General features: G+C 40.6%; 1 protein-coding gene across 4 annotated transcripts in view; it reads left to right on the top strand.

Annotated features, from left to right (window-relative positions):
- Positions 1-24,536, top strand: part of DIP2A (disco interacting protein 2 homolog A) — a 60,603-nt gene that overhangs the window by 20,389 nt on the left and 15,678 nt on the right. For 3 of the 4 annotated variants that reach the window (XR_005629742.1, XM_039728683.1, XM_039728682.1), the window contains exons 4-21: positions 258-377; positions 4,398-4,643; positions 8,269-8,397; positions 8,947-9,066; positions 9,956-10,153; positions 11,001-11,092; positions 11,368-11,478; positions 12,336-12,459; positions 12,713-12,822; positions 13,229-13,331; positions 14,260-14,324; positions 14,646-14,739; positions 15,148-15,267; positions 15,996-16,110; positions 17,029-17,168; positions 23,358-23,494; positions 23,952-24,032; positions 24,221-24,348. Coding sequence is in view for 3 of the 4 variants with exons in the window: in XM_039728683.1 (XP_039584617.1) it covers positions 258-377; positions 4,398-4,643; positions 8,269-8,397; positions 8,947-9,066; positions 9,956-10,153; positions 11,001-11,092; positions 11,368-11,478; positions 12,336-12,459; positions 12,713-12,822; positions 13,229-13,331; positions 14,260-14,324; positions 14,646-14,739; positions 15,148-15,267; positions 15,996-16,110; positions 17,029-17,168; positions 23,358-23,494; positions 23,952-24,032; positions 24,221-24,348 (2,233 nt within the window). In the remaining variant the exon portion in view is untranslated. Of the gene's footprint in view, positions 1-257; positions 378-4,397; positions 4,644-8,268; positions 8,398-8,946; positions 9,067-9,955; positions 10,154-11,000; positions 11,093-11,367; positions 11,479-12,335; positions 12,460-12,712; positions 12,823-13,228; positions 13,332-14,259; positions 14,325-14,645; positions 14,740-15,147; positions 15,268-15,995; positions 16,111-17,028; positions 17,169-23,357; positions 23,495-23,951; positions 24,033-24,220; positions 24,353-24,536 lie in introns of those variants that run through there. The other variant, XM_039728684.1, reaches the window with a different exon arrangement.

Here is a 24,536-nt window from a genome sequence, read left to right as displayed (position 1 = left end):
CCAAATGAAAATAACTGATAGTTCAAAACTAACATAACTGCAGTGTTTATTTTAGGGGGGTTTTTGAAATGCTACTCACAGAGCATTTTCAGGCTGATTTCATGAGGAAAATATTTCACCTTGCCTCTGCTTATATTCTCCCTTAGCTTTGGAAACCATTGCTTCTGCGCTGGATTGGAGCTGGAGGCAGTGGTGTTGATTCAGTCCTCCTGACCAGCTGAAATTCTAACATTTCTGTTTGTTTGTTTTCTATCTAGATGTCCACACTGAAGCAGTACAAGCAGCACTTGCAAAATACAAAGAGAGGAAGATGCCCATGCCCTCGAAGAGACGCTCTGTCCTGGTGCACTCTTCAGTAGAGACATACACCCCTCCAGGTACGTGTGAGTGAACACAGAGAATTACCAGAGCTCCCAGAGAAGCTGTGGCTATCCCATCCCAAATGTCCAAAGCCAGGTTGGACAGGGCAGCCTGGGATAGTAGAAGGTGTCCCTGCCCTAAGTTGTTGGTAGGTTGCACTAAAGTCCTGTATCATGGCTGTATTTCCCAGTAATCATGTGTTGGTTGGATTTGTGCTGTGATATTTTTCCTCATGGTTTTTAGTGTCTCATCTAGAGATAGTGTAGCTGAAAGTCCACATGAAAGCAGCCATAGAGAACAGGTGCCCTTTATGCATTAACTATGTTCTCTTACATCATATCTCACTCAGAGGAAATAATCTAGGCAAGCATATAAGAACTGAAAATACCTGATTTCACACTGCAGAAGATTCTTCTTTTAAAAGTTGAAGAAAATACTAGAGCATTAAGTTGCTGCATTAATTGTGGAGCACTCATCAGATGGTTTCAACTATTCAGTGCTGAGCAAATTGAAACAGTCAGAAAGTCTTACATTATAATTGTTCAGATTCGTTATGGCAGAACACCTTCTTTAATTTTAGGGGGAAAAGGTAATCTTCTGTTGTCTCACAGTGAATTTTCTGAAGGTTAAGAAGGTCATACAACATGTTGTGCTAGCAAGCCAAATGGTTTGAGGCCAGTGTCTTGTATATAAAGAAGAGGGATTACCCAAGATGTTTTATTTTGAGAATGTGCACATGTCTTTTATAATGTGGCCCAGGAGTAGAAGTACACTGACTTCTACTGCCCTTCTCCATTGTTTCTAGTTATTAACCCCCTTCTCTAAAAGAAGAGTTCAGGTATGCTGTCCTCCTGCTTTCTGAGCTGTATTTCTTCTTTCTGTTCTTCCCATTTAAAGAGAAGTTCTACTTTGGTTTGCTAGTCACACACTTAACTATATTATTTTTGTGGGTTCTTCAATTATATCATTAGTTAATAAATAATAATCCTCTGTGTTCTTATATATGGTCTTTCTTGACCCTTAATGTTTTTGCTTAGAAGATATGCTAAGAATTTTTATTAAAGTATCTTCTTTTTCTGAGCAACTATTAAAAAGAGTCTGAGGTGCTATGGAGAGACTGTGATAAAAGCTGCCCTGCTCACCTGCAGAGGAGCATGGGGCATGGCAGGTGAGGCAGCCCAAATGATGCCCTGTCCCAGAAGCCAGAGGCCCAGAGGGGCACTGGGAACAGCAACAGGCTGGAAGGCAAGGTCAGGACTCTGAGAAGGGTCACCTGTCCAGGCCTGTCCCTGCAGAGCCTCAGCCCTCCAGGCCAGGTGTGAAGCCCATCAAGACCAGTCAGCACTAGAGCGCCTTCTGGACTGGGGGGAACACACAGAGGGGTGAGGGACACAGTGTGGGATGCAGGGCAAGAGTATTTCACAGCCGTGTGAGTCTTGTTAGGGGATGTTAATGTGGGGAGGTGCAGACAGGGAAAGGGGCAGACTTAGGGAGGAACAAGCGTGGGGAGAGCAGTAGGATATGGGATCAAAAGGGCTGGTGGTGTGTAAATGGAACACATGCCTGGCCATGCCCCTGAGCCTGCACTCCATGCTGTACATGCATGTACAGAGCAAGATGAGGCCATGGTATCTTCATGTTTTTTGTGTGTTTGTACTGCTGGAGTGTCATCTTGTAACATGCCTGTGCAGGTGGTCAGCAAAGAAGCCAAGTGTGCTCACACTGGATTGAGCAGGGTGCAGTAGCACCTTAAATAATAGGAGCTGAGAGCTGGTGGTCATGGCCACAAGCCTGCTGGAGTTCATGAACAATTTGGACAAGGCTCCCGGGCACGTGGTGTCATTGTTGGGGTGCCCCTGTGCAGGGCCTGGAGTTGGGCTCAGTATTCCTCATGAGTCCCTTCCAACTCAGGATATTCCTACTCAAACCATTCTGTGAGTCTGTGGTTCCCAGCACAGTGTTAAATTGAAATCCAGCTCCTGGCTGGCAGTAAAGGAACTACGTTTATCAGTCATCCTTCCAAAAATTTTAACGTACTTCTGGTTTTGTCCCGTTGAGTCTCTGATCCTTCCCACACGAATTTCCTGTGATCAGAACTGGAGCTGAGCCTTCATGCAAATCTGGCTCAAAGAGGGGTGCCTTCTGTGGCTGTCTTGGGTCAGCTCCCAGCCAGGAAGAGCTGGAAGCCAAGCACACAGTATTCTGTCACTGTTCTGTCACCACACACCAGGATCCATGGATTAATCCCTGCCACTGCCACAGAGCTCCTGCTGGGGTGACCTTGCTGCTTCATAGTGTTTTTGTGTTTTGTTATTAGAATGCTTTTACTATGGATCCTCCATTTTTGTACACAGACTTCATTTGTCTTGAATCTGGGTAAAGTGATAGTATCAGAGTGTGTATTCTGTGAGAAACCTGCTTTTTCTGTAGTTCTATTTCTTCCTCTGAAGTGATTAGAAATGGCCGACATGGTAGTTTTGTTGTTTTTTTTTTTAATTCCTGGCTATTCATAATCCCATTTTATTCCATATTCCTGGGATTATTTATTTTTGCTTTTTGCCTAAAAGAAAGAGAAAGTTGCAAGCAATATGGGACAGGTTTGGCTTCTCTCCAGGAGCAAATGGAGTCAGCTGCCAAAAACTCCAAATGTGGCAGCAGGCTGGAAGTATCACATGAGACATGCACCCAGGAATGGGGATGCACCACAGCTGAACCTTCTCAGAGATCTGTTGTTTGAGTATTTTCATTCAAAATTGTCATGTTTGATGAGGGAGGTCAAATAATGAGATATCTACAGTTTTAACTTTGAAAATGCCATCAAGCTAATAACATTGCTATGAAATGGGGTTTTTGTGTTTTTGTTATTTTAGACTCCTAAGAGAAACTAGTCTGAAATTATTGAAAATGTGCATATCCTTGAAAGTCAGAAAATTAAAGAGCTGGTAACTGAAATGCATTGCCCGAGATAAGGAGTAGGTTTTTTTTATGTTGCTTCGAGAAATGTATATGGAATTGCATCTAGCTGAACAATTGTATCTAGGTGAACAATTATGTGTCCAGAGGATTAAGAAAACAGCCAAAATTAAGATTGCAGAATTCCAGAAATCTGGGGTGTAACCAACTCCAGATTTCAATGTCTGGGACTCTTAGAGTATGGTACAAGACACCCTACCTTATATAAAGCATGTAACAGATCAAGTTATTAAAATTTAGCAATTTCTTCATGAGGGCAAGATTTTTTTTCTGTAGTAACACTTCCTGGTTTTCTCTCAAAATCACAAGGGATGTATTTTCTTGATATCTGGAATTACCTTTTCATTTTTTCTTGGATGGAGAATTAAGTAAGGAAAGATTCCAAAGGGAATCATCTGGAAAGTTGTAAGTAACTAGATGGTAATTCAATTAGGAGCCCTTTGCCAGACTTGTAAGAACAACAAATATACATCTAGAATGAAAAGATGCTTTACGAAGCATTTCTGTGTATTGCTCATTCATATCAGTTTATGTGGTTAAAATACATGCTTTGTAATAATTTTTTCATTGAACTTCAGAGCACCATGGTTTTTTTAGGAATTAGTTCTCAAAGCAATTGGAAAGTGAAGAATTCCCTTCTTGTCAAAAAAAAGAAATAAACAACAACAAAAAGAAGGGCTTTATTCAGGTGTGATGAGATAAAATTTACCCGTTCAGAGCAGAAATATTTTTTCAGTGGAATAGGGACAGGATGCGATGCTCACTGATCTTCTGCTGTAGGAAGAAGCCTTTTTTAACTCTCACATCATTCCAAATGTTGGTGGTAACTGCAACTTCTCTCCAAGTGTGTTCTGGCCCTCGTGTGTAGAAGTTTTTGTCTAACCCAACAACCAGCAGCAAGAGGGTTTGTGTGTGTGACTGTCCCACTCCTTTGGCACACACCACACGTGCGGCAGGCGGGAAAGCCGCGCGGAGCACGCGGAGCACGGCCCAACGCCGTGCTCCTGGTGCTGGGTCATTGCCATTCCCCCATTACAGGCCTGTCACCATTATTTTGACCACAGACACATCGTCAGCATCAGAAGATGAGGGCTCGTTGCGGCGGCAAGGGCGGATCGGCTCCACTCCGTTCCAGAGCCATTCCAACGTAGAGCCCTGGCTTAACCGGGTCATTCAGGGCTCCTCCACCTCATCCTCTGCATCCTCCACCTCATCTCATCCTGGAGGGAAACCTGCTGCTGCTTCCAATACAGCTCCTGCCACCACTGCTGCCACTGTGCTTGCAGATCTCATGGCACACACGCAGATAGGTCAGTAAACCTGCCGGTGTGGTTGGAATGAAATCAGGTTACAAATCCCAAAGCAGGGCTAAACACAAAGGTCTTCACCAGGAGATACCTGTGAATAGCCTTAAAATGTGCAATTCCAGACCAGGTGGGTATGATGTATATGTATTTAACCCAAGCCAGTTGCTCATGAGATCTGAACATGCTTTCTCCTTGGTAAAATGCTTGCTTTACCAAGAAACTAAGGTTCAGTTTTAGTGGATTCCAAAGCAGAATTTCAAAGGAATCCTGGTTTTGGTGCATGCTTTCCAATCTGCATGTATTTACCCTAAACCATGTTAGATTGTGTATTTCAGGTATGATTCAGTTGGTAAGCACCCAAAAGACAGAAAAACACACAGAATCTTTGGAAAGGTTACAAAATCAGAGGTAGTAATTATTAGGGAAATTTTTTGCTGTTTGTACAAAACCTTTAAAGAAACCTAATTTTTCCTATTTCCATTTCCAAGCTTATTAATAATGAGAAATTTGCAAAATTTTTTGTCCTTGGTGGATGTAAGAAAGAGGTAATCTGTCACCACTTCACTTTGAGCCATTCTGAATTTCATATTATGGATTAATAGAAATTATGTTTAACTCCTTTAAATTACTAAGTCAATTATGGCTAACCTTTTATGCTTAACTGGGATTGATGAAATTCTTAATATAGCTGTAAAAATTTGCAAGATACCCAAAATGTAGCACAGCATCTTGTTATGTCTCGTGCCCTGGGCCAGATAGACCTCTCTATCAGGACTGTTTAATCAACAACATACAAAATCAATACCTTGTATGCAAAATCAAGGTCTTACTAAACAGTTCAGAGTCCAGCATTTAAGCAGCTGAATGTTGGGCTGTATGCAGGTTTAAAATTTCATTAATGGGAAATAATTATAGTATCTAGAAGGAAGGAAGCTCAGGGATCTTTAAGAGCTGATCTATTCAAAATACTTATAAAATTTCCGGTGCTTTTGACAAAAAAAAAAAAACAAAACAAAAACACCAAAACATTTTCACATAAGAATGGTCTTCCTCATTTCTGCAGTGCTTGCCATGTTCTATCAGTTTTCATTCCTAGCTTGGTAACATTCCTGCATGGCCAATATCAGTTCAGTTGTGACATTTTTCCTATCTGCATGTACTTTTCCTAGCTCGCAAGAATATGAAAACTTACTCAGTTCTTACACTGCAAACGTTTATGACTCTTGATAAATACTCCCATGCTTTCTAAAAGGGGCTTTGATTTGTCCTAGAGCATAGAAGATGAGTTTATTTATTTGTCAGATAGTGTGCTGATATCAGCAATCTGAAAGGCATCTTACATATCTTAATTGCAATGCCTTACTGAAATATTCTGTGTTTTGGTTATGTACTGAATAGCTAGTCACAGTTTTGAGATGTTAGAGAATTTAAATTTAGCAGTTTGTTCCCTTACAGCTCATCTTCTCCAGCCTTCATTTTTAATGGTGAGCTCAAACTAAGTTCCCAGGCAGTAAACTGAACTGTTGGAATTGCAAGGTTACAGTATTTACTGGAGTCAGATAGAAATCTGCATTATTTTTAAGGTGTGTCTTTCACTTAATAGCAGCAAAGACAACCCTTCATGGAGGGGGGATTTTTTTTCTTTTGTGTATTTTTTTAAATGAATAAGGCTGGTGGTACGTCCTGGTTTTTTTCAAGGTCACTATATCAACTGTGGAGTATTTCCCACCTTAGCTCTTAGAGCAGCTGGAAATAGAGATCATCATGGCTTTTAATTCTTTGTCATATCCCATTTGTTCTTCCTTTGGACACTACTCTCTTGCATTTATCTCTGTCTTGTCATCACTAATAGAAAGGTCCTTCAGTCTGAATCCAATTAACCTTTCTTCCTGAAGTCGTAAGTCTTCTCACTTTCCTTTTTAACTCCTCACCACTTCTCTTACCCTGCTGTGCCATGGTATTTCTGGATGATACAAACTAATAGCATGGGGTCTCATGGGCATAGATTAATAAAATGCTCATATTATTAATTAAGCTAATGTGGTTTCATCTGCTCTGTCTTGTCATCACTAATAGAAAGGTCCTTCAGTCTGAATCCAATTAACCTTTCTTCCTGAAGTCGTAAGTCTTCTCACTTTCCTTTTTAACTCCTCACCACTTCTCTTACCCTGCTGTGCCATGGTATTTCTGGATGATACAAACTAATAGCATGGGGTCTCATGGGCATTGATTAATAAAATGCTCATATTAATTAAGCTAATGTGGTTTCATCTAAGCATAAATCCTGAAAATTTAACTTATTCTTTCTCCACACATAGTGAGACATTGTTAGTCCCTGGAGGGTTTGTCAGGTGGCAAGTGGGAACCAGGCACAGTTGTCTCTGTGGCCAAGTTGTGTGCTGCAGGAAGCCTCTGGTTTGGTGCTTTGGGAAAGCTAAGGGGAAAAAGAAAAGAAAAAAACAGCCAAAAAGCAACTTCAAATATATATATAGAACAGAGTGAGAGCATATACATGAGGCAGGTGTGTACATGGGCTCTTTATGGGTCCTGTGCAGTGGTTATACAGGTCAGCTTTACACAGTTGTCATCTTTGTGGGTACTGAATCTAGAGCATTTTTGTGACAGCTGAAGTAACACTTTCTCCTTCATGTACCTTACCCACATGAAAGGAATTTAGTCTCTGCAGTGCAAACACTGGCATTGTAGTGAATTCCATTGGAAAGGATGGGAATGGATTTAAATTTTTCTCCCGGTGATCCCTCTAAAACCAATTAAAGCTGGGTTTGTGGCTTGTGTATCAGTTCTGAAAATGTGGGAGCAGTGCAAGAAGCATTTGCTATCTTGGGGCTGATCAGTGCCTCATAGTGGGGGTTTGTGTATGTATTTCACAGCACTGCCCAGATCTCCCTCTGCCTGCAGTTTTTCTGGCAGGATTTGTGACATGCTGAGGTCCTCCAAGGGTTGTTGGCAGCTCCAGCCCTGGGCAGCAGGGTTTTCTCCAGCTCTTCCCTGCTGCATTCCTATTTTTACTCATCAGGATTCTAAATATTTCAGTCTTCCTGTTCTCATTGTCTGTTGTTTAAACACTTCTCAAAAATACTGCCATTTCCTAAACCATTCCATTCAAAACCATTCTATAACCATGGTTACATTTTTGGAATGATGATAGCAACTTCTTACAGGGCCAGTTAGTGAGAGGATGAGGGGGAATGGTTTTAAATTTAAAAAGAAGAGAGACTCAGATTAGGAAGAAATTCTTCCTTGTGAGAGTAGTGTGGCCATGGCTGGCACAGGTTGCCCAGAGCTGTGGCTGCCCCATCCCTGGAAGTGTCCAAGGCCAGGGTGGGTGGGGCTTGGAGCAACCTGGTCTGGTGGAGGGTGTCCCTGCCCATGGCAGGGGTGGGACAAGATGAGCTTTGAGGTCACTTCAACACGAATCATTCTGTGATATTCCCTAAGCATTGCTCTGCAGCCAGGAAACAGGGCACAGCTCCAAGCAAAGCAGGCTTGTGCCTCCAGGTTGTAAGGAGAAGATATTTGTGAAATACCCTCATGTAAGAAGCAGTTTTGATTATGTTGATTCTTAAGGTGCCTGATGAGCTCCTGTGTGTGTCTTGCCTTTCTGCAGAGAACCACTGTGCCCCCCCTGATGTGACCACTGGCCTGGTGGAGTTCCTGCACCACGAGCGCCCGCAGGTGGCATCCGTGCGAGGAGTGCCCAGAGGCTACAGCAGCAGCATCCTGGAAACTGCAGATGGTGATTGCATTACAGACCTCCTGCCTTTCCATCTGTGTCCTCTTGGCTATATATATATCTTAATTTTATATTGCCTCAGAGCTTTACATTTTGATAAATATAAAAACATGTGTTTACATTTATTTTAACATACATAAATGAAAATCGGCATTTAACATGTTTTGTGTTGTGATTATTTTTACAAGCCCTATAAAATATTGAAAAAATCCCTCATTTTTTTCCAAGCGTTCTGATGATTTCAGAATGGAATGAATGTTAAGGTGTAGTAAATACCTAGATTGCTGGATAAAAGGACATTCATGTTTCAGTTGAAATCGCATGAAGGGGTCAGTGGTTTGAAAAGCTAAAATAAAGTGTGAGAAGGTGTCTGCATCAGCCAGGTAACAGCATTGTTGGAAAGCAAATAAATCCATGGTGGAAACTTAATAGTTAAAGCTGTTTCCTTCCAAGCAAGGTACTCATCCTGAATGACTTTTCCACCTGAAAGTTGTGTGTTTTAGTGTATTTTGGTTAAAATATGATAAATAATAAATCTTTTCCATTTGGCAGGCGTCCCAGTGAATAGCAGAGTGTCCTCTAAAATCCAGCAGCTGCTAAATACTTTGAAAAGACCGAAGCGCCCACCTCTGAAGGAGTTTTTTGTGGATGATTTTGAAGAACTACTTGAAGGTTAATTTTCTTTCAGATACTTTTTTTACTCCTTGTGTAAGTGGTTCATGACAGAACTGATACTTAGCAAGTGTTGGTTTTTCTTCTCAATAAAAAATTAGTCATGGTAAAATTAATACAGTGGAGCAAGAAAGGTTATTGTTATCACAAGTGGAAGATAATCTTATACTCAACCTTCCTACTCAGTGTGACATTTCTGAGCAGCTGCCACTACAGTTCCCCTACTATTGGTTTGATACTTGTAAGATTCAATGTTTTTGTTATTCTAGTCTTTTGCTGAAGTTTCTCCAGATGAACTTCCATTGAGGTGTATGTAATTGTGGAAAGCATCACATGGAACATTAATTTTGCTGGTTGTCTACATTGAGTGTTTGCTAATTTCAGCCAGGACTTTGCTCATTAAGATCAAGATCCTTCACTTTATTGAGCAGCTTGGAGCAGGATTTTAACAGAAGGCCTTTCTTTAAAAATACATTGTTAGCCAGGCACGGTGTTATTTTTCATCACCTGTTGAGAATTCAGTGCAGCAAAAATCAGTGTCCAGATGTCACTGAAGCCAATGTCTTTGATAATCCTGCTTGACTTGGCAGAGGCATTCATTGATGTAGATGTGGACAACAAGCAGAAGAAAATAGCAGCTTTCCAAAGTAGAGAGAAGTGGGCTAGAGATTCAAATTCTGGACTTTTGATAATGTGCAATCACAAATCTGAAGTGATGGTCACTGTTTTTTGGGAATCCAACAGATGATTAGCACAGCATCATCATAAAGCAGAGGAGAAGTAGTGATAGCTGTGAGGAAGAGGTGAATGGGTCATAAAATAGCCTGTGAAGTGTAACTTAGCATTTTGTACAGATTGACATTTCCCTTTTACTGTGCTCTGGTTTCAGTGCAACAGCCTGACCCAAATCAACCAAAGCCTGAAGGAAACCAAGTGAATGTACTTAAAGGGGAGCCCCTGGGGGTTGTGACCAATTGGCCCCCCTCACTGCTGGCTGCCCTGCAGCGCTGGGGAACCACCCAGTCCAAAGCCCCTTGTCTGACAGCGCTGGATACCACTGGGAAAGCAGTTTATACCCTGACCTATGGTATGTGTTTGAGCCAGCTGCAAGGAGGAATTGGGTGATCACCATGAAACAGCAGTGTGCTTTTCTTCAGAGGGACTGCCTGTGCTTGTAACACATGGTTGGAGAATGCTGGAGGAACGTAAATTATAAATTCATTGTATATGAAAAATGTTTCTAAAGAAGTTAAGGAGGATAAAATGTTTATTGCAAAACATATTGGTTCTTTCCAAGTAGCTATTTGTAAATCTCTTAGAATAGTGTGGGGTTTTTTCATAAAAGAACACTAAAAATAGCCCAGTGTAGACTGGGAGGTAGAAACAGATGACTAATAATGCACTCTTCAGATTCCCAGAGGAGACATTCCATTTTAACATCCTCTTGTACAGCCTTATAGAGAAGACTCCTACCTCAGGAGCATAATCAGGATGTTAATGGTGGGAAGTGAAACTTGCCTGTATTAATGACCTAGAAGTATTACAGTAAATTGCTTTTTGGGGAAAAATAACTCTGTCCTTCAGGATAGCTCACTGCAGCATTTCCTTGTATAATATGTTTGAATGTTGAACTTTATTGTTTGCATTCTCACAGATGAAGGATGCAGGAAATATAACTGAGCAGCTGCAGTAATTTAATTACTCTGCAGTGGAGCTTCGAGTGTTGTTTAGAATAGCATGTTTAGTTTTACATTTAAAATTTAAAAAAAAAAAGAATGAGGTAAACAAAAAAGAAGCCAAGTTCTAAATTGTACTTTGACTTGGCCAACTGTTCTGATACCATCATGCTTAGTGCATGTGTGAGGGACTGAGATCTAGCAATTAAGTGTTAACGTTTTAGTTTCTGCTTCTTAATTTCTTCCTTCATTCTTCAGGCAAGCTATGGAGTCGAAGCTTGAAGTTAGCCTATACACTGCTCAACAAGCTAACCACTAAGAATGAGCCCCTGCTGAAGCCTGGAGACCGGGTAGGCTGCTGTTGGAAGTGGTCCCTGTGGATGAAATAGTGAGGAACAGCTTTAGCTGAAGAAAGCCTTGTAATAAAATATTGTAATAATACATTGTGAAATAATCATTACTGTGACTTATAATAATACATTGTCTCAATACTTAGTATTTCTCTGCCTGGTTATCTATGAATCTGGACATTGTTGTGAAAATTTTGTTCCACAAATTAAAAAGCAGCCCCTCTCTCTGCCAAATGACAAAAAAAATATTTTCTTATTTTGCTGTATTTTTGTAGGTAGCTCTCGTATTCCCTAATAGTGATCCAGTTATGTTTATGGTGGCATTTTATGGATGTCTCCTGGCAGAACTTATTCCTGTCCCAATAGAAGTTCCACTGACAAGAAAGGTAGGCAGATACATTCAGCTTTTTTATGTTTGATAAATAAATAAAGTGTTTGTGTGTGTGTGTATGTCTAAATCCTACATGGGGTCCTTCAAAGCCTACTCTTTAGAAAGCATCAGGTGGACTGCTCACTGTACATTCTGTGCTTGGAATTATATTCAATATTCAGTTAAGGAAAGGGGGAGGTAATATTAAGCTAGCAATTTAAGTGTTTTAGGGTATGTAATTGTAGAAATTAATTCATTAGTTGCAAAAACATTCTGTGCTTGGAATTATATTCAATATTCAGTTAAGGAAAGGGGGAGGTAATATTAAGGTAGTAATTTTGGTGTTTTAGGGTATTTAACTGTAGAAATTATTTTAATTCATTATTTGCAAAAACATGTGTGGACGTATTTCTCTGAGTATGTCAGAGAAAGGTTGGTTTTTCAGCTCTGATGCTGAGTAATGAGGCAGGCAGAGGCACCATAGCTACTGAAATACAGGTATAATCCTTCAGAACTGGAGATTGTTAGGGAAGAGCTGAAAAGCTACAGGCTCTGTTCCTCAGTGTGTCAGGACTCAGAAACAGCATCAAACCAGTTTTCTGTTTTAGCAGAATTTATAAACATCCCATTGGGTTGTGGAGGGATGTACAGCCATTGCTTCTGACACTGCTTTGCTTACGAGATCTGCTGCAGATCTTAGCTAGCACTAAGCAAAACTTAATTTTCTCAGTCATTTAAAGGTCTTATGGGATTGACTTTTGTTTTTTCCTGTGATATAAATTGACTTAATGTTTTCTAAACATGAATAAGTTACAACAAACTGTCCAAAAGCTTTGTAATTTGTAATTTTGCTATTTCTTTGTTTCTCTACAGGATGCTGGCAGTCAGCAGATTGGGTTTCTTTTGGGCAGCTGTGGAGTCACATTAGCTTTAACCACTGATGCCTGTCAGAAAGGCCTCCCAAAAGCTCAGACTGGCGAGGTGGTGACGTTCAAAGGTGTGGGGTTATTTTTTATGGGATAAAAAGCAGGTGTATTTATGGTTGCTGTCAAACTTCAGGTTTTGGGTTTGCTTGCATGGTTCTTACACATAAAGAGCTGCCTTGATTGTCATGGCAGTGCTTTGTGCTGTTCCTTCCTCTCTGGAAGGGGATTTTGCTTTTGCTGCCTCCTGTCCTTATCCCTGAATACTGGGGAAAAAACTCTGATGTTTGGAACTGTGGTGACAGTAGCTTTTCTTTTTCTTTGAAGGCTGGCCTCGTCTCATTTGGTTTGTGATTGATGGGAAGCATCTGGCAAAACCAGCCAAGGACTGGCACCCCCAGGTCCGGGATGCCAGCGCCGAGATTGCTTACATCGAGGTGATGCAGTGTCATGTGATAACTTCTGTGGTTACTCTGTCCTAGTTTATGGGATGGTTTCTTCCTCTAAACTCTGGATACAATAAAAGAGACAGCAATAATATTTTAAACTGTGAAACAGGAGTGTTTCCATCAGGCTGCCAGGCGGACTGTCAGTTGAGTGATTGTGTGGAATCAGGTTGAAGACTGGGAATAATCAGCATTTTGGGATCCCCAGGACAATTTAATTGGACTAGACAAACAGATTTTTTTACCATAGTAGTGTATTCTGTGGACATCAATATATTTTTAGGCTAACGTTTTGAATTTAAAAAGCTGGGTTTGTTTTTGTAATATGTTTTCAATTCACTACTGTAAACTTTCTTGGTTTTGCTGTTAATCTAATGCATACACTTTCTCTTCTCAGTACAAAACAAGTAAAGAGGGCAGCACAGTGGGCATTACTGTCTCTCATGCCTCCATGCTGGCACACTGTCATGCACTGACTCAGGCATGTGGTTATTCAGAAGGTAAGTTAGATAGGTGTAACTTTGAAATGATACTGACAACTTTGCATCTTCAGACAATTCATGTTGCTTAATCATGTCTGCTGTCTCCAAAGAACTTCAGATACAGAGTAGTCACTTCAGCTGAAAAGGGAAAAACAAACTTTCTCATTCATAAAGGGTGTGATGTGTGAAAGAGAGTTAAGCCACCTGTGAAAATGTAATCAAGGAGGGGATCTTCCTCTTACCTAATCATGTCCCACAAAAGAACATCTCCCCAGGGATGTGAATAGAGTAAGAGATCTGCATGTTTGCAGTCATTCTTCCAATGAACAGCCAAGAACTGCACTTGGTTTTGACCATCTGTATGGAGTTAATCTGTGCTACCATTTAACCAAGTACTTTCCTGCATACATCCATCCTACAACAGTGATAAGCAAGTTTTACCTAATCAATACAAGACATCCCTCAAAATTCAGGTTGAATCCTTGATTTAAAATCTTTGACTCATATTTGGTTTTTTTTTAATCACATAAGATACTCAAATTCCTCAGAGAAAATAGCCAAGAAAATGTAATAGAGCCATGGTGACATTTCTTACTAGATCTAGATATTTCAAATACAGATTAACTTTTTCAGTTCAGCTGAAGAAGTTTGCTTCAAGACTAAATTTTCAGTCTGCATAGTTCATTGGCAGATGGAAAGGGTATTATAATGAATCAAGGTGTGAAATACCTTGTAATATTCTAGTCTAGTAATCATAATTCAAAGATGATTGCAATAAGTAGAACAAGCCATTTGGAGCTTAAGCGGCCTGTTTGTTATAGGCAACAGAGCTTTGGTTTCTTAGCAGTCATGGAAGTTTCAGAGTTGCTTGAACAAATATTTGTAATTCTTAAGTATTTTTCTAAATATGTTTTTTAATTCTGATATCTTTTTCCTTTGCTTTCAGCTGAAACACTTACAAATGTCTTGGATTTCAAAAGAGAGGCTGGCCTTTGGCATGGAGTGTTAACGGTGAGTATTGCAAGAAAGGCAAAAAACTGCAGCAATTTGCTTCTTTCATTGGTAGTGCACTGATACCAGAATGAGGCTATAAATTATTCATTTCTCTCAAATGGGTTTTTGTTTCAGTATTTATATTTTTCAGAATAAACTGTTGCTTTTGTTGTACCTTGTGTAGCATATTTTTTCAGAGTATACACATCGTTTTCACTACCAGTTAACTGCAAGAGTTATGCTGCAGCTGTGATCATGAGGGGGTTTATTTAAGCATTGTTACATGTTCTATATTTTTTAAGCCACTTGGAAGTTTATTTTTGAATCTCTTTCTTGTAGAGTGTTATGAACAGGATGCATGTCATCAGTATTCCCTATGCATTAATGAAGGTTAATCCACTTTCCTGGATACAGAAAGTCTGCTCATACAAAGGTACCCTAAAGGTTGTTTTAATTCACCCATCTCTTTTTGGGTTATTGAAAACAAATTAAATTGTTTGTGCAAACTGTCTTTGTATCACACTGATTACCCCATTTCAGTATCCTGTGTGCTCATCGTTTCACTGATGAGTGGTGTCTCTTCTTCTGAGAGACCTTTAAAGAATCTCTGTTTCTTCAGTAGCAAACATTCAAATTCTATTATCAAGTCCATCTGGAGATTTTGAGTATACACATGTTATAGTAGTTGAATATTTGGTGTTTGTTTTCTACATTTGTAGTGTCATAAATTTTGTTTATAGTTTCATAGGTATGTGTAAATACACAAGAACACTTACATAATTTTATAATTAGTCTTTATTTTGTTCTGCACATGCAGCATAATTATTGTTTTGACTTGCAGCCCGTGTAGCAGTAGTAAAATCCCGTGATATGCACTGGTCACTTTTGGCTCAGAGGGATCAGAGAGATGTCAGCCTGAGCTCCTTACGGATGTTAATAGTGGCAGATGGAGCAAATCCATGTGAGTATGGGTGCCTTTCCTGAGTGTCAGTCTTGCCAGGGTTCTGTTTGTTTTAAATCCTGTGTCAGAGCTGATGCCTGGGGAGTTAAGCAGTTTGTTCTGTAGTAAAACACTATTTGTGTGCCACTGATGCCACAGCTTTTTCACTGCATTCATTTGCACTTCTTGGCTATAATTACCAGTGTAAATTCATTTTTTGAGCTTCACGTTTTCATTAGTGCTATACTCTTCCAGAATTTACTTGAACTGATACCTACAAGATATAAATATAGATATAATCCACTTTGGGCCAAGTGCTAGAGGCCTGGTAGAATTGTGAAGGTATGTCAGAATCATTTGATATTTAAGTGCTGTGAGCTCTGTAAGAAACAATCAGATAGGAGCTGTATAAGAGGTGGACATAAAGGTACCTTTAGTGGCAAAGTATTCTGATCCCTGAAGGACTTTCCATGATACTAAGTGCTGGTGAGTGCTGCCACAGGAGGAGTATGCTGTTGGGAATTTCATTCAGTGTAGCTGTTAGTCACTAGGAGTTCTTTTTCCAAATCTACTCTCTTACAATGAACTGGAATGCCTTTCAGACAGTCTAAAGGAGTATTTGGTTTGTACATGAATGCAACAGTATTCATATAACTGAGCTGAAGAGTGAGCACAGAGTTAGAATTCCTGCAGTTCATGTTTTCCTGCTCTTCTAAAAATGTTTCTGATTATGTGATGGTTCTTCCTAGGGTCAATATCTTCCTGTGATGCATTCCTGAATGTATTTCAATCCAGAGGTTTGAGACCAGAAGTAATCTGTCCTTGTGCTAGTTCTTCAGAGGCACTAACTGTTGCTATTCGCAGGTAATTCTCTTTTCTGAGAAGTGAACTGAAGCTTTTCTTGACTATTGAAATGTGTCATAGAATCACAGAATGCTTTGGGTTGGAAGGAATTCAACCCCCCTGCCATGGGCAGGGACACCTTCCACTATCCCAGGTTGCTCCAAGCCCCATCCAACCTGGCCTCAAACACTTCCAGGGATGGGGAATCTCATGTTAAGGTGATAGTCAGAAAATACCATAACTCACACAGAGATGCCCAAAGACCTTGGCAGAGGAAATATGAAGCTCACAGGTGTCTCCTTCACTAAAGGATGGGTGATCTTTGTTTATTTTCATTAAAAAGGTTAATATTTTCTAAGAATAGTCAGGCAGAAGGTGTTTTTTTCATGCTTTGGGAAGGTGAGGTCTCATCCTCACTGAAGTTATTGAAGGCCTTTCAAAATGCCCCCAAAACAAGACTTACTTATTTGGGAGGAAGAAGCTGGTGAATCCTCAATCAATTGCTTATGTATAATGTTTTGTAAACAGGGGCCTAAAATAAAAAAAAAAAATTTGTAGCTATTTTTTTGTGAAAAATACTGTTGGATTTCTGGAGATAGCAAGGGATGCTATAAGAAAAATAAATACTTTAATTATTAATACACATATGGATGGGCTATGCTGGATTTTTTTGATAGCAGTTCTGATCAAAATGTGCCTTTTCAGAAAGTGAACTTGAAGAAAACTTGAAACAAAAAACTTTGAAATTTTGGAGAGTTTTGTTTTAGCTCTTTCTTCATTTAGTTACTATGTAAGTCTTGAACTCTTGTTTGTTCAAAGTGAGAAACCATTCTTTTTCTTAACCTTACCAAGCCTGAGAAACCAGCAGAATGTTTTTAGTGACCCTCTCACCAGTACTGGTCTGTTGATTCATATCTAACTGAGCTTTCTGTCTTCCAGACCTTCTGAACTGGGTGGCCCCCCTCCAGGAAAAGCAGTGTTATCCATGAATTGTCTGAGTTTCGGCGTGATCAGAGTGGATACAGAGGAGAAGTTGTCAGTGTTAACTGTGCAGGATGTTGGGCAGATTATGCCTGGAGGTAGGAAAGCATTTTGTGTAGGTTTCTTATTCCAAATAAGTTATCCTTGTGTGCATGGAATAAATAAAAATGTTAAATACCTTTAAGGTAGTATGAGTTATGTTTTGACACATTACCTGAACGCATGATGGATTACAGATTCATGCACAATAAAACTGAATTACCATAGATTTGGTATGGGCAAATGCTTTTGGCTTGTTGCAGAATTGTGTTTGGAATGGAATGGAGTAGAGTGGAATAGAATAGAATATTTCAGTTGAAAGGCACCTCATCTCAGACCCTGCAAAGGTGATGGAACAACTGATTCTGGAATCTGTTTTCTCATGCCCATGGAGAACAAGAAAGTGATCAAATGTAGCCTGGATTAACCTATTTCCTAATGACATCTGTTTGCAACACTGTGGTTCCTGAATTAGGTAGAGCTGGTATTGTTCCTCAGCCCCTTAATTGAAGCAAAGAGACTTTGTCTCATCCTTGTTGTTCTCACTTGAGATGCAGCATTTGGAGAGGAGAGCACTCTGAAGAAGGTTAATAAAGGTAGGGTGCCAAACCACACCTAAGACTGTGAACAGTGGGATGAAGGACTGGACACTTGGTGCCATCTATTCAGCTTTTAGGCTGGCACTTCCATGGCACTGTCTGTACCACTAGCTTCAGGCCCTGTCCTGACCTGCTCTCGTGTGCTTGGAAATGATGAAATACAGATATTTTGAACTCTCTCTCACCCCTCAAGTTTATTATGTAGTTGCCAAAGAACGTGATTGATTCTGGTCGTGTCCTTGGCACCTTTGGCTTTGCTGTTCTTGGTCTCCTTATGAACTTCCTGCCTTGCACAGCTGTGGTTCTAAAAACTTGCTCTCTGTAGAGCATTTACTCAAGGTAAAGTGGAGACTCAACTTGTGTAATTTCAGCAACAACCTCTTGTCTGTACACCAAAGCCCCTGATAAAAATAAGAGGAGGTAGACAGCTTCCCACTCTGCTGATGAGAATTGTAGCCATTGTGTGCAAGTCTTATTGGTGTTGTTTAATTTTCCTTATTATCCCCAGAAGCCCTTTGCCACCCCTGAAGTCAATGGTTCAGTTATTGTTATTGAAATTAAATTCAGTGGAGCTTCCTTTTGCTGAAGACTGAGCAGAAGCTCTGCACTTCATACCAAAACAAAGCAGAGAAGTTGCTTGGTTATTGTGTAGCTTCTCTCAAGTTTTTATTTTGTATTAAGACCATTTGAAATTGTTTGAAAGTCCATAATAAATTCCAAAAAATAGTGATTTTTCTGCTTTGATTTGAATACACATGGCATGTACTGCTCCTGCTGGCTGTTTGGGGTGTCCACACTACTGCTGTCCCCTTGAAAGCTCACTGAAATTCACCTGTGCTCCCAATGTTTTCCTTAGATTGTAGCTTAGACACAGGGACATGAAGGGAGCAAGTTTGCACTCCCTTCAGGTAGTCATGAATCCTTTGGGTAGTCATGAATCCTTGAATCCAGTGAGCTTACTGAGCTTAAACTCAATATTGCTGCTGTTCAAAAAAAGTGGTATTAGATGCAGGATCAATTGAAATCTTTCTTTGGATCAGTTTATCTCATGTGGCTCCACATCTGTGGTCCCCCTGCTACCAAAAACCAGGCCATGCAAAACCAACACAGGGATGCTCCTGGCTTTGCTGTAGGCTTGCTCTCACAGCAAATTGTGCTTGACTACACTAGGTACAAGCTGCCTGCAGCTGCTCTTCATATTCAACTGTTGGAGCTGTAAGTCCCCTGGGTTAATTTTCCACAGAGCATCTGCTCAGTGGCAGGTTCCAGTCTGCCTTAGGATGTTAGAAAAGTTCCCTGTATGATTATGTCTAAGTAATTTCACCTCATTATAAGTTGTCATTGTCAAAAAATACATCTCTGTCCTTGTGAAATGCCTGATGGAGCAGTCAGAGGGATCTGTAAAGAAACCCTTCTCCTTTGTCAGAATTCCTTGGAACATTGTCTGGCAAATCCAGGGGGAACCCTTCTGGATTAGGGAGCCACTGGCAGGCAGTGATAACACTGCCATTACTTCCTACATGAGGAAGAAGCATCAAGTGACTTGCGTGATTGTGTGAGGGGACAACAGCTAAATGTGTACTATTAAGTGCCTCAGAGTGATATGACTTGTAATTGATGGCTGTTGCTATTTAAAAATACAATAGTAAGTGGTTAAACTACTTGTACGTTAAGCAGAATTTGGGCAACTTAATTCATTAACTCCTTTAAAACTCAAACTAGCATTGAGCTGTCAGAATCTGGGGCCGATTTACTTCAATTTATCCACATATTAAGAATTCCAGCAGAAGTTTCCCTGTATGTTCCTTAAGTCAGAATATGCATTATGGATTTCATTATAAAGGATAATTGATAACTTCTGGAGTACAAACGAAGTCAGAAGACTAGCAGCTACTTACAGGGGTGTGCTAAATGAAAAAAATCAATGACTTAAGTAAATGAATGACTTAGTTTCAAATGAGTCTGCATGTACATTCTAACAGTGGAGATACTTGTGCCTTACATGGTAAGATTTATGCTTTCTCCTGTGTAGTATTCATGGAGGGTGTGCCCTTGTCCATTCTGGCTTGGTGTTTGGCATACAGGAGAGAGCATACCACCACCTGGTCATTGCCCCTCTGCTGACTGATGAGTCTTGCTCTTGATCTGCTTTGGGTTTTGTATTTCTTTCTGAAGGCTTTGTTCCTTCTTCTGATCCCCACTGAACTTGGAAGTGTGCCCTGGCCTTTCAAATACTTTGTGACATAGGAGCTCACATTCCTGAACTTCATTTGGAAATGGTTTTGGTCTCATTATCTGTGAAGATCTCTGGCATGCTTTATTCAGGAACTACCTGGTTAAAAGGTCACAGATAAAATGTCTGCTGGCACCCTCCTTTTCTTCAGATCTTGCTTTTTTTCCTGAGATGCTGAGCCCACCTGCTCAGGGGATCTTACTCAACAGAGCCATCAGCACCAGGGTCATGTCACATGTCACTGCTGTTTAACCCGTAGGCCATTCTTGATGCCACATTCCCTTCACATTCATTACCTACCGTGAATGCCCATCACAAGACCCTCAAGGAAAGTGCCAGAGTCTTCTCCTCAAAGATGGCATGGGAATTCTTAAGAGAAAATCTGCTATGCATTCCCATGGAATCCTGTTCTGGAGGAATGATGTTTTACCCCACCTGTTGACCAGCTTAGGCTATTTTGCATAGTTTCTGTCTGGGACTAGCGTTGCTAAATTTGGTTTCTCACAATATTCAGTTCATTTTTGCAAATTGGACTGGCAAAGATGGTAGGGAAAGTGTCAGACCTCTTTTCTTCTGCCCATTCTCAGCATCCAACTTTCACATCAACTGGAATGTGATTACTGTGTTATCTGCCGTCTTGAAAACATATTATACCTTAAATTTGAGCCTGGATATGTTGCTTAGTGATATGTTAATTGCAGTTAAGTTTGTCTCCCTTCTACTTCCCAGCTAATTCTTTCCATTCTTTTACCGGTATCCTTCTCCTTGTTCTTCCTTTGACAAGAGCTAGCACTCTGAAATCCAAAAGTTATAAATGCCTATAGCCTCTCATTATACAAAGGCTGGCTGCTGCAGCAGTTACTTTGTTACACTCAAGCAGAAAACTTCACTTTGGCATCAAATCTTGGGCTTCTGCAGGATCTTCTGCAATGAAGAGAATCATGTTCTGGATTGTGACTCCATTCAGTGTCTTTTCTAGAAATGTAGGGAGATGGTTCCAATTTCCTAAATGTTGGGATGCTCACATTATTTCCAGCCCATGGATGTCTTGTATTTCATTGTTTCTTCTGTCCATGTCTGAGCAAACATTTGCCCAGGTTCTGGTAGTTACCACAAAGCATCTTCACTGCAGAGGGATCGGGTTCCTTCCCCTCAGTGGAAAAAGTTGTTACAGAACAACTTGGTGAAACTTTCAGGTTTTTTCTTTAGATTGTGGGTTAACAGCATGCCTTTTCTACTCAGCCCTTAGAATTTATCATATTCATCAGATCTGTGTTCCTCAGGGCTTCAGTCTGTCACACAGTGGCACAACAGCCACTGCAGAACAACTTCTCTTGGGGACCTGTGCCAGTGTGCACATGGAATGAGATGTTCTCTTTCAATTTAAATGTTACACTTTGGATGCTCATGATCACCTCCAGAGTTCAGATTTCTATTCATCCTCATCTAGGAAGCTGGCTTGCTTTATGCCTATTTCCCTTTCCAGAGGAGCAGGAAGAGATTCAGGTCTGCTTTTGATATCCCCATATGCTGTTTTTCTCAAGGATTGGGTTTCTCTGGAAACCCTGGAAATATCTTCCACAGTGATTCTAGAGGCATTTAATCCTGGCATTTTAGTATTTTTCATAAGGCTTCATGCTTCTAGAAGAGAAGTTCTTCCTAAAGACTGTAGTGCAAGGGTAGCCACTGTACTCTCTGGAAACCCTGGAAATATCTTCCACAGTGATTCTAGAGGCATTTAATCCTGGCATTTTAGTATTTTTCCTAAGGCTTCATGCTTCTAAAGAGAAGTTCTTCCTAAAGACTGTAATGCAAGGGTAGCCACTGTATATGGATCCACTATGAAATGCTGGACAGGGAAGAAGAGAGCACTTCCTGACCCTCATCAGTTCCTTTGGTCACAGCCTTCTGCTGTACAGGCCCCTGGCATTCTTCTTGCACTCCTGCTGTGCTAGTCTTGAAACATCCAGAGCTGAATCCAGTCTTTGGTAGGGCATCAGCATCATCCTTTGCACAGCAGGATTCTCATCTCCTGCCAGGATACTCCTTGGCAGTTTGGCTGCTGCGAGTCACCATCTGTCAGAATGTACATGTGGACTCATTTGAAGAAAGCAAGCTTTCTTAGCAGGAATCTGTGTTCTTCGTGACGTGCAGTCCACATGTACATTCACGTCCCATCTGCTTTTCCCTTCTCTTTAATTCTTTTTCAGATGCAATGCTGTTGAGAGAGACTGAAATGGTGGTAGATGCACTCTCTTGTATGTCACACATGAAGCAGGAAAAGGAGGAGAAGCGAGAGTAGAGGCTCCACAGATACTGCAGAAGGGCAGCCTTGCAGTATAACCTGGCAGGACACAACTATGCCTGCTGTTAGAATGTACCTGTAGACTACCTGTATCATACATTGGTTACTGGTAAGTATTTTTTTTTTTACTTGGTCAGGGTGATAGGGTTGTCCTTTGGCTTCATGGATGGAGCATCGTTTAGGGACTGCAGGCTGATCCGTTGTTTTTTCCATGTTTGTGAATGCAGTGAGGGATGTACATTTGTAAATGCCCACAAACTGTGCTTTCTCCAGTTACTAACACTTCTCTTTGCATCATTGTTTAAGTGTTATATACAGAGTTCTGATGTTTGCTCAAGTTATTTCCTGTAGTAATAAACTATTTTGTCAGTTCCAGTTTACCACTTGAGTTTTATTTTTTCCTCCTAAATTGCAAAATGTGGGGTTTTGCATGACCGATATTTCATACTGTAGGTTTTAATTCCAGACATCTAGTTCACACCTAAAATATCCAGAAACTGTACCAGAATTTGAGTAGCATCTCTTTACTTGGTTACCCAAAGTTGTCATTGCATGGTTCCAAACAATTGCTAATAACTGCTAGTTGTTCTGATAGGTAATTTTTATGAAACCAAGATAATTTAGAGGTTGATTTATTGGTAGGGTGAATAATGGTCTCACCTTTTCAGACCTAGGATGCTGGCAATTGTAAGACTTCTCTAAGGTTTGAAAATGTACCCACAGATCTATTGCACCAGCACTCCTTGGTCCATGCAGGCAGCAGAGCTGGCTTTGCCATGTTTATTTTGTATTGACCTGGGTAGATGTATTGATTTCTTTCTTGATCTTGAGTCTTACACTCCCTCAGTCCATTGTGCCTTGGATTCAGCTGCAGCTGATGTGGAGGCTGTGAAGTGCTGTAAGAAAAAAGCACTGCATTTGTGAACTTAATCTTGGAGAGCAGATTGCACAGGCTGTCAAGAAGCTAAAGTGAGCTCTCTTTCATGCTGTGATTTTGCTGTAGCTGATGAATAATTGATACTAAAATCTTTATCTGTCAGTGGCAGAGCACCACGTGTGTCAGCTGCTGGAGCAGACTAACACTGTGGTTCTGTGTTCTTCCTCCATGCAGCCAGCATGTGTGTTGTGAAGGTGGATGGGACTCCTTATCTGTGTAAAGCTGATGAGGTTGGAGAAATATGTGTGAATTCAGGAGCAACTGGGACAGCATATTTTGGCCTCCTTGGAATCACCAAGAATGTATTTGAGGTTTGGATTTCTTTTTAATTGTTATATTTCTAGTATTTATTCTTGTCATTAGACTTATTTTTTCCTTAAAGGTCTTTTCTATGTGTGTGTGTGTTTTATTGTTTTGTTTGGTTTTTTAGTTAGTTAGAAAAAAGCCCTGGCCAGGTACACTTTGCTTCATTCATAGAATCATTACAAGAAGACATTCTGTCTCTTAAAACCAAACATACCAAGTGTCATCTGCAGTCAGTCAGCTGCTTCTGTATTCCACAGTCCAGAGTAGTGCCTATGTGAGCATTTAAATTTATCTTAGCTCTGAATTAACACAGTGGTCTTATGTGTAGTTACCTGAAGGCATTTCAATCTTTCTGCCCGTATTTTTCCTTGCAGTGGTACCTCATTTCATGTATTCTGGCAGTAAAGGAGTGAAAATCCTTATCAGTCCAGTGAGTGTCTGAATCCTTCTGTGTTCTTCCAGGCCATCCCAGTGACAGCAGCTGGCATGCCTGTATCAGACCAGCCCTTCACAAGAACAGGATTGCTTGGCTTTGTGGGTCCTGTAAGTGTGAACAAGCCCTACTTTGTCCTGCCTCCCAACTCTAAATTGCTGCCCCTGAATTCAGCTGGAATTTGTGTCAGGGCACTGACCTCCTATAGATCCCTAGAGTATTGTTGTCTTGAGTCTGGCTTGTATTGCCAGGCTGAGGAGGTTTTTCTGCTGTGTTTCTAATATTTCCTTCTTTTCAGGACTATTTGGTGTTTGTGGTGGGGAAATTGGATGGCTTGATGACAGTCAGTGGCCGCAGGCACAACGCAGATGATGTGGTAGCCACTGCGTTGGCAGTTGAACCCATGAAGTTTGTCTACCGGGGAAGGTGAGTGCATTAAAAACTTCAGTGCTGCTGGTTGGGCTTTGCTGCTCTTTTTTTAACCCACAGATAGTCATCAAGTGACACAGCACAAATAGGAGCAATGCATGTGAACTTCTTCATGTGTATTTTGTAGGAAAGTTAGCACTAGGTTGTGAATTTGGTTGTTCCTACTAACTTGAAAGGTAAATATG

Source organism: Passer montanus, unplaced genomic scaffold (genome assembly GCF_014805655.1).
Source record: "Passer montanus isolate IOZ18808 unplaced genomic scaffold, ASM1480565v1 scaffold66, whole genome shotgun sequence".
NCBI lineage: Eukaryota > Metazoa > Chordata > Aves > Passeriformes > Passeridae > Passer > Passer montanus.
This window is presented reverse-complemented; position numbering and strand designations above follow the sequence as displayed.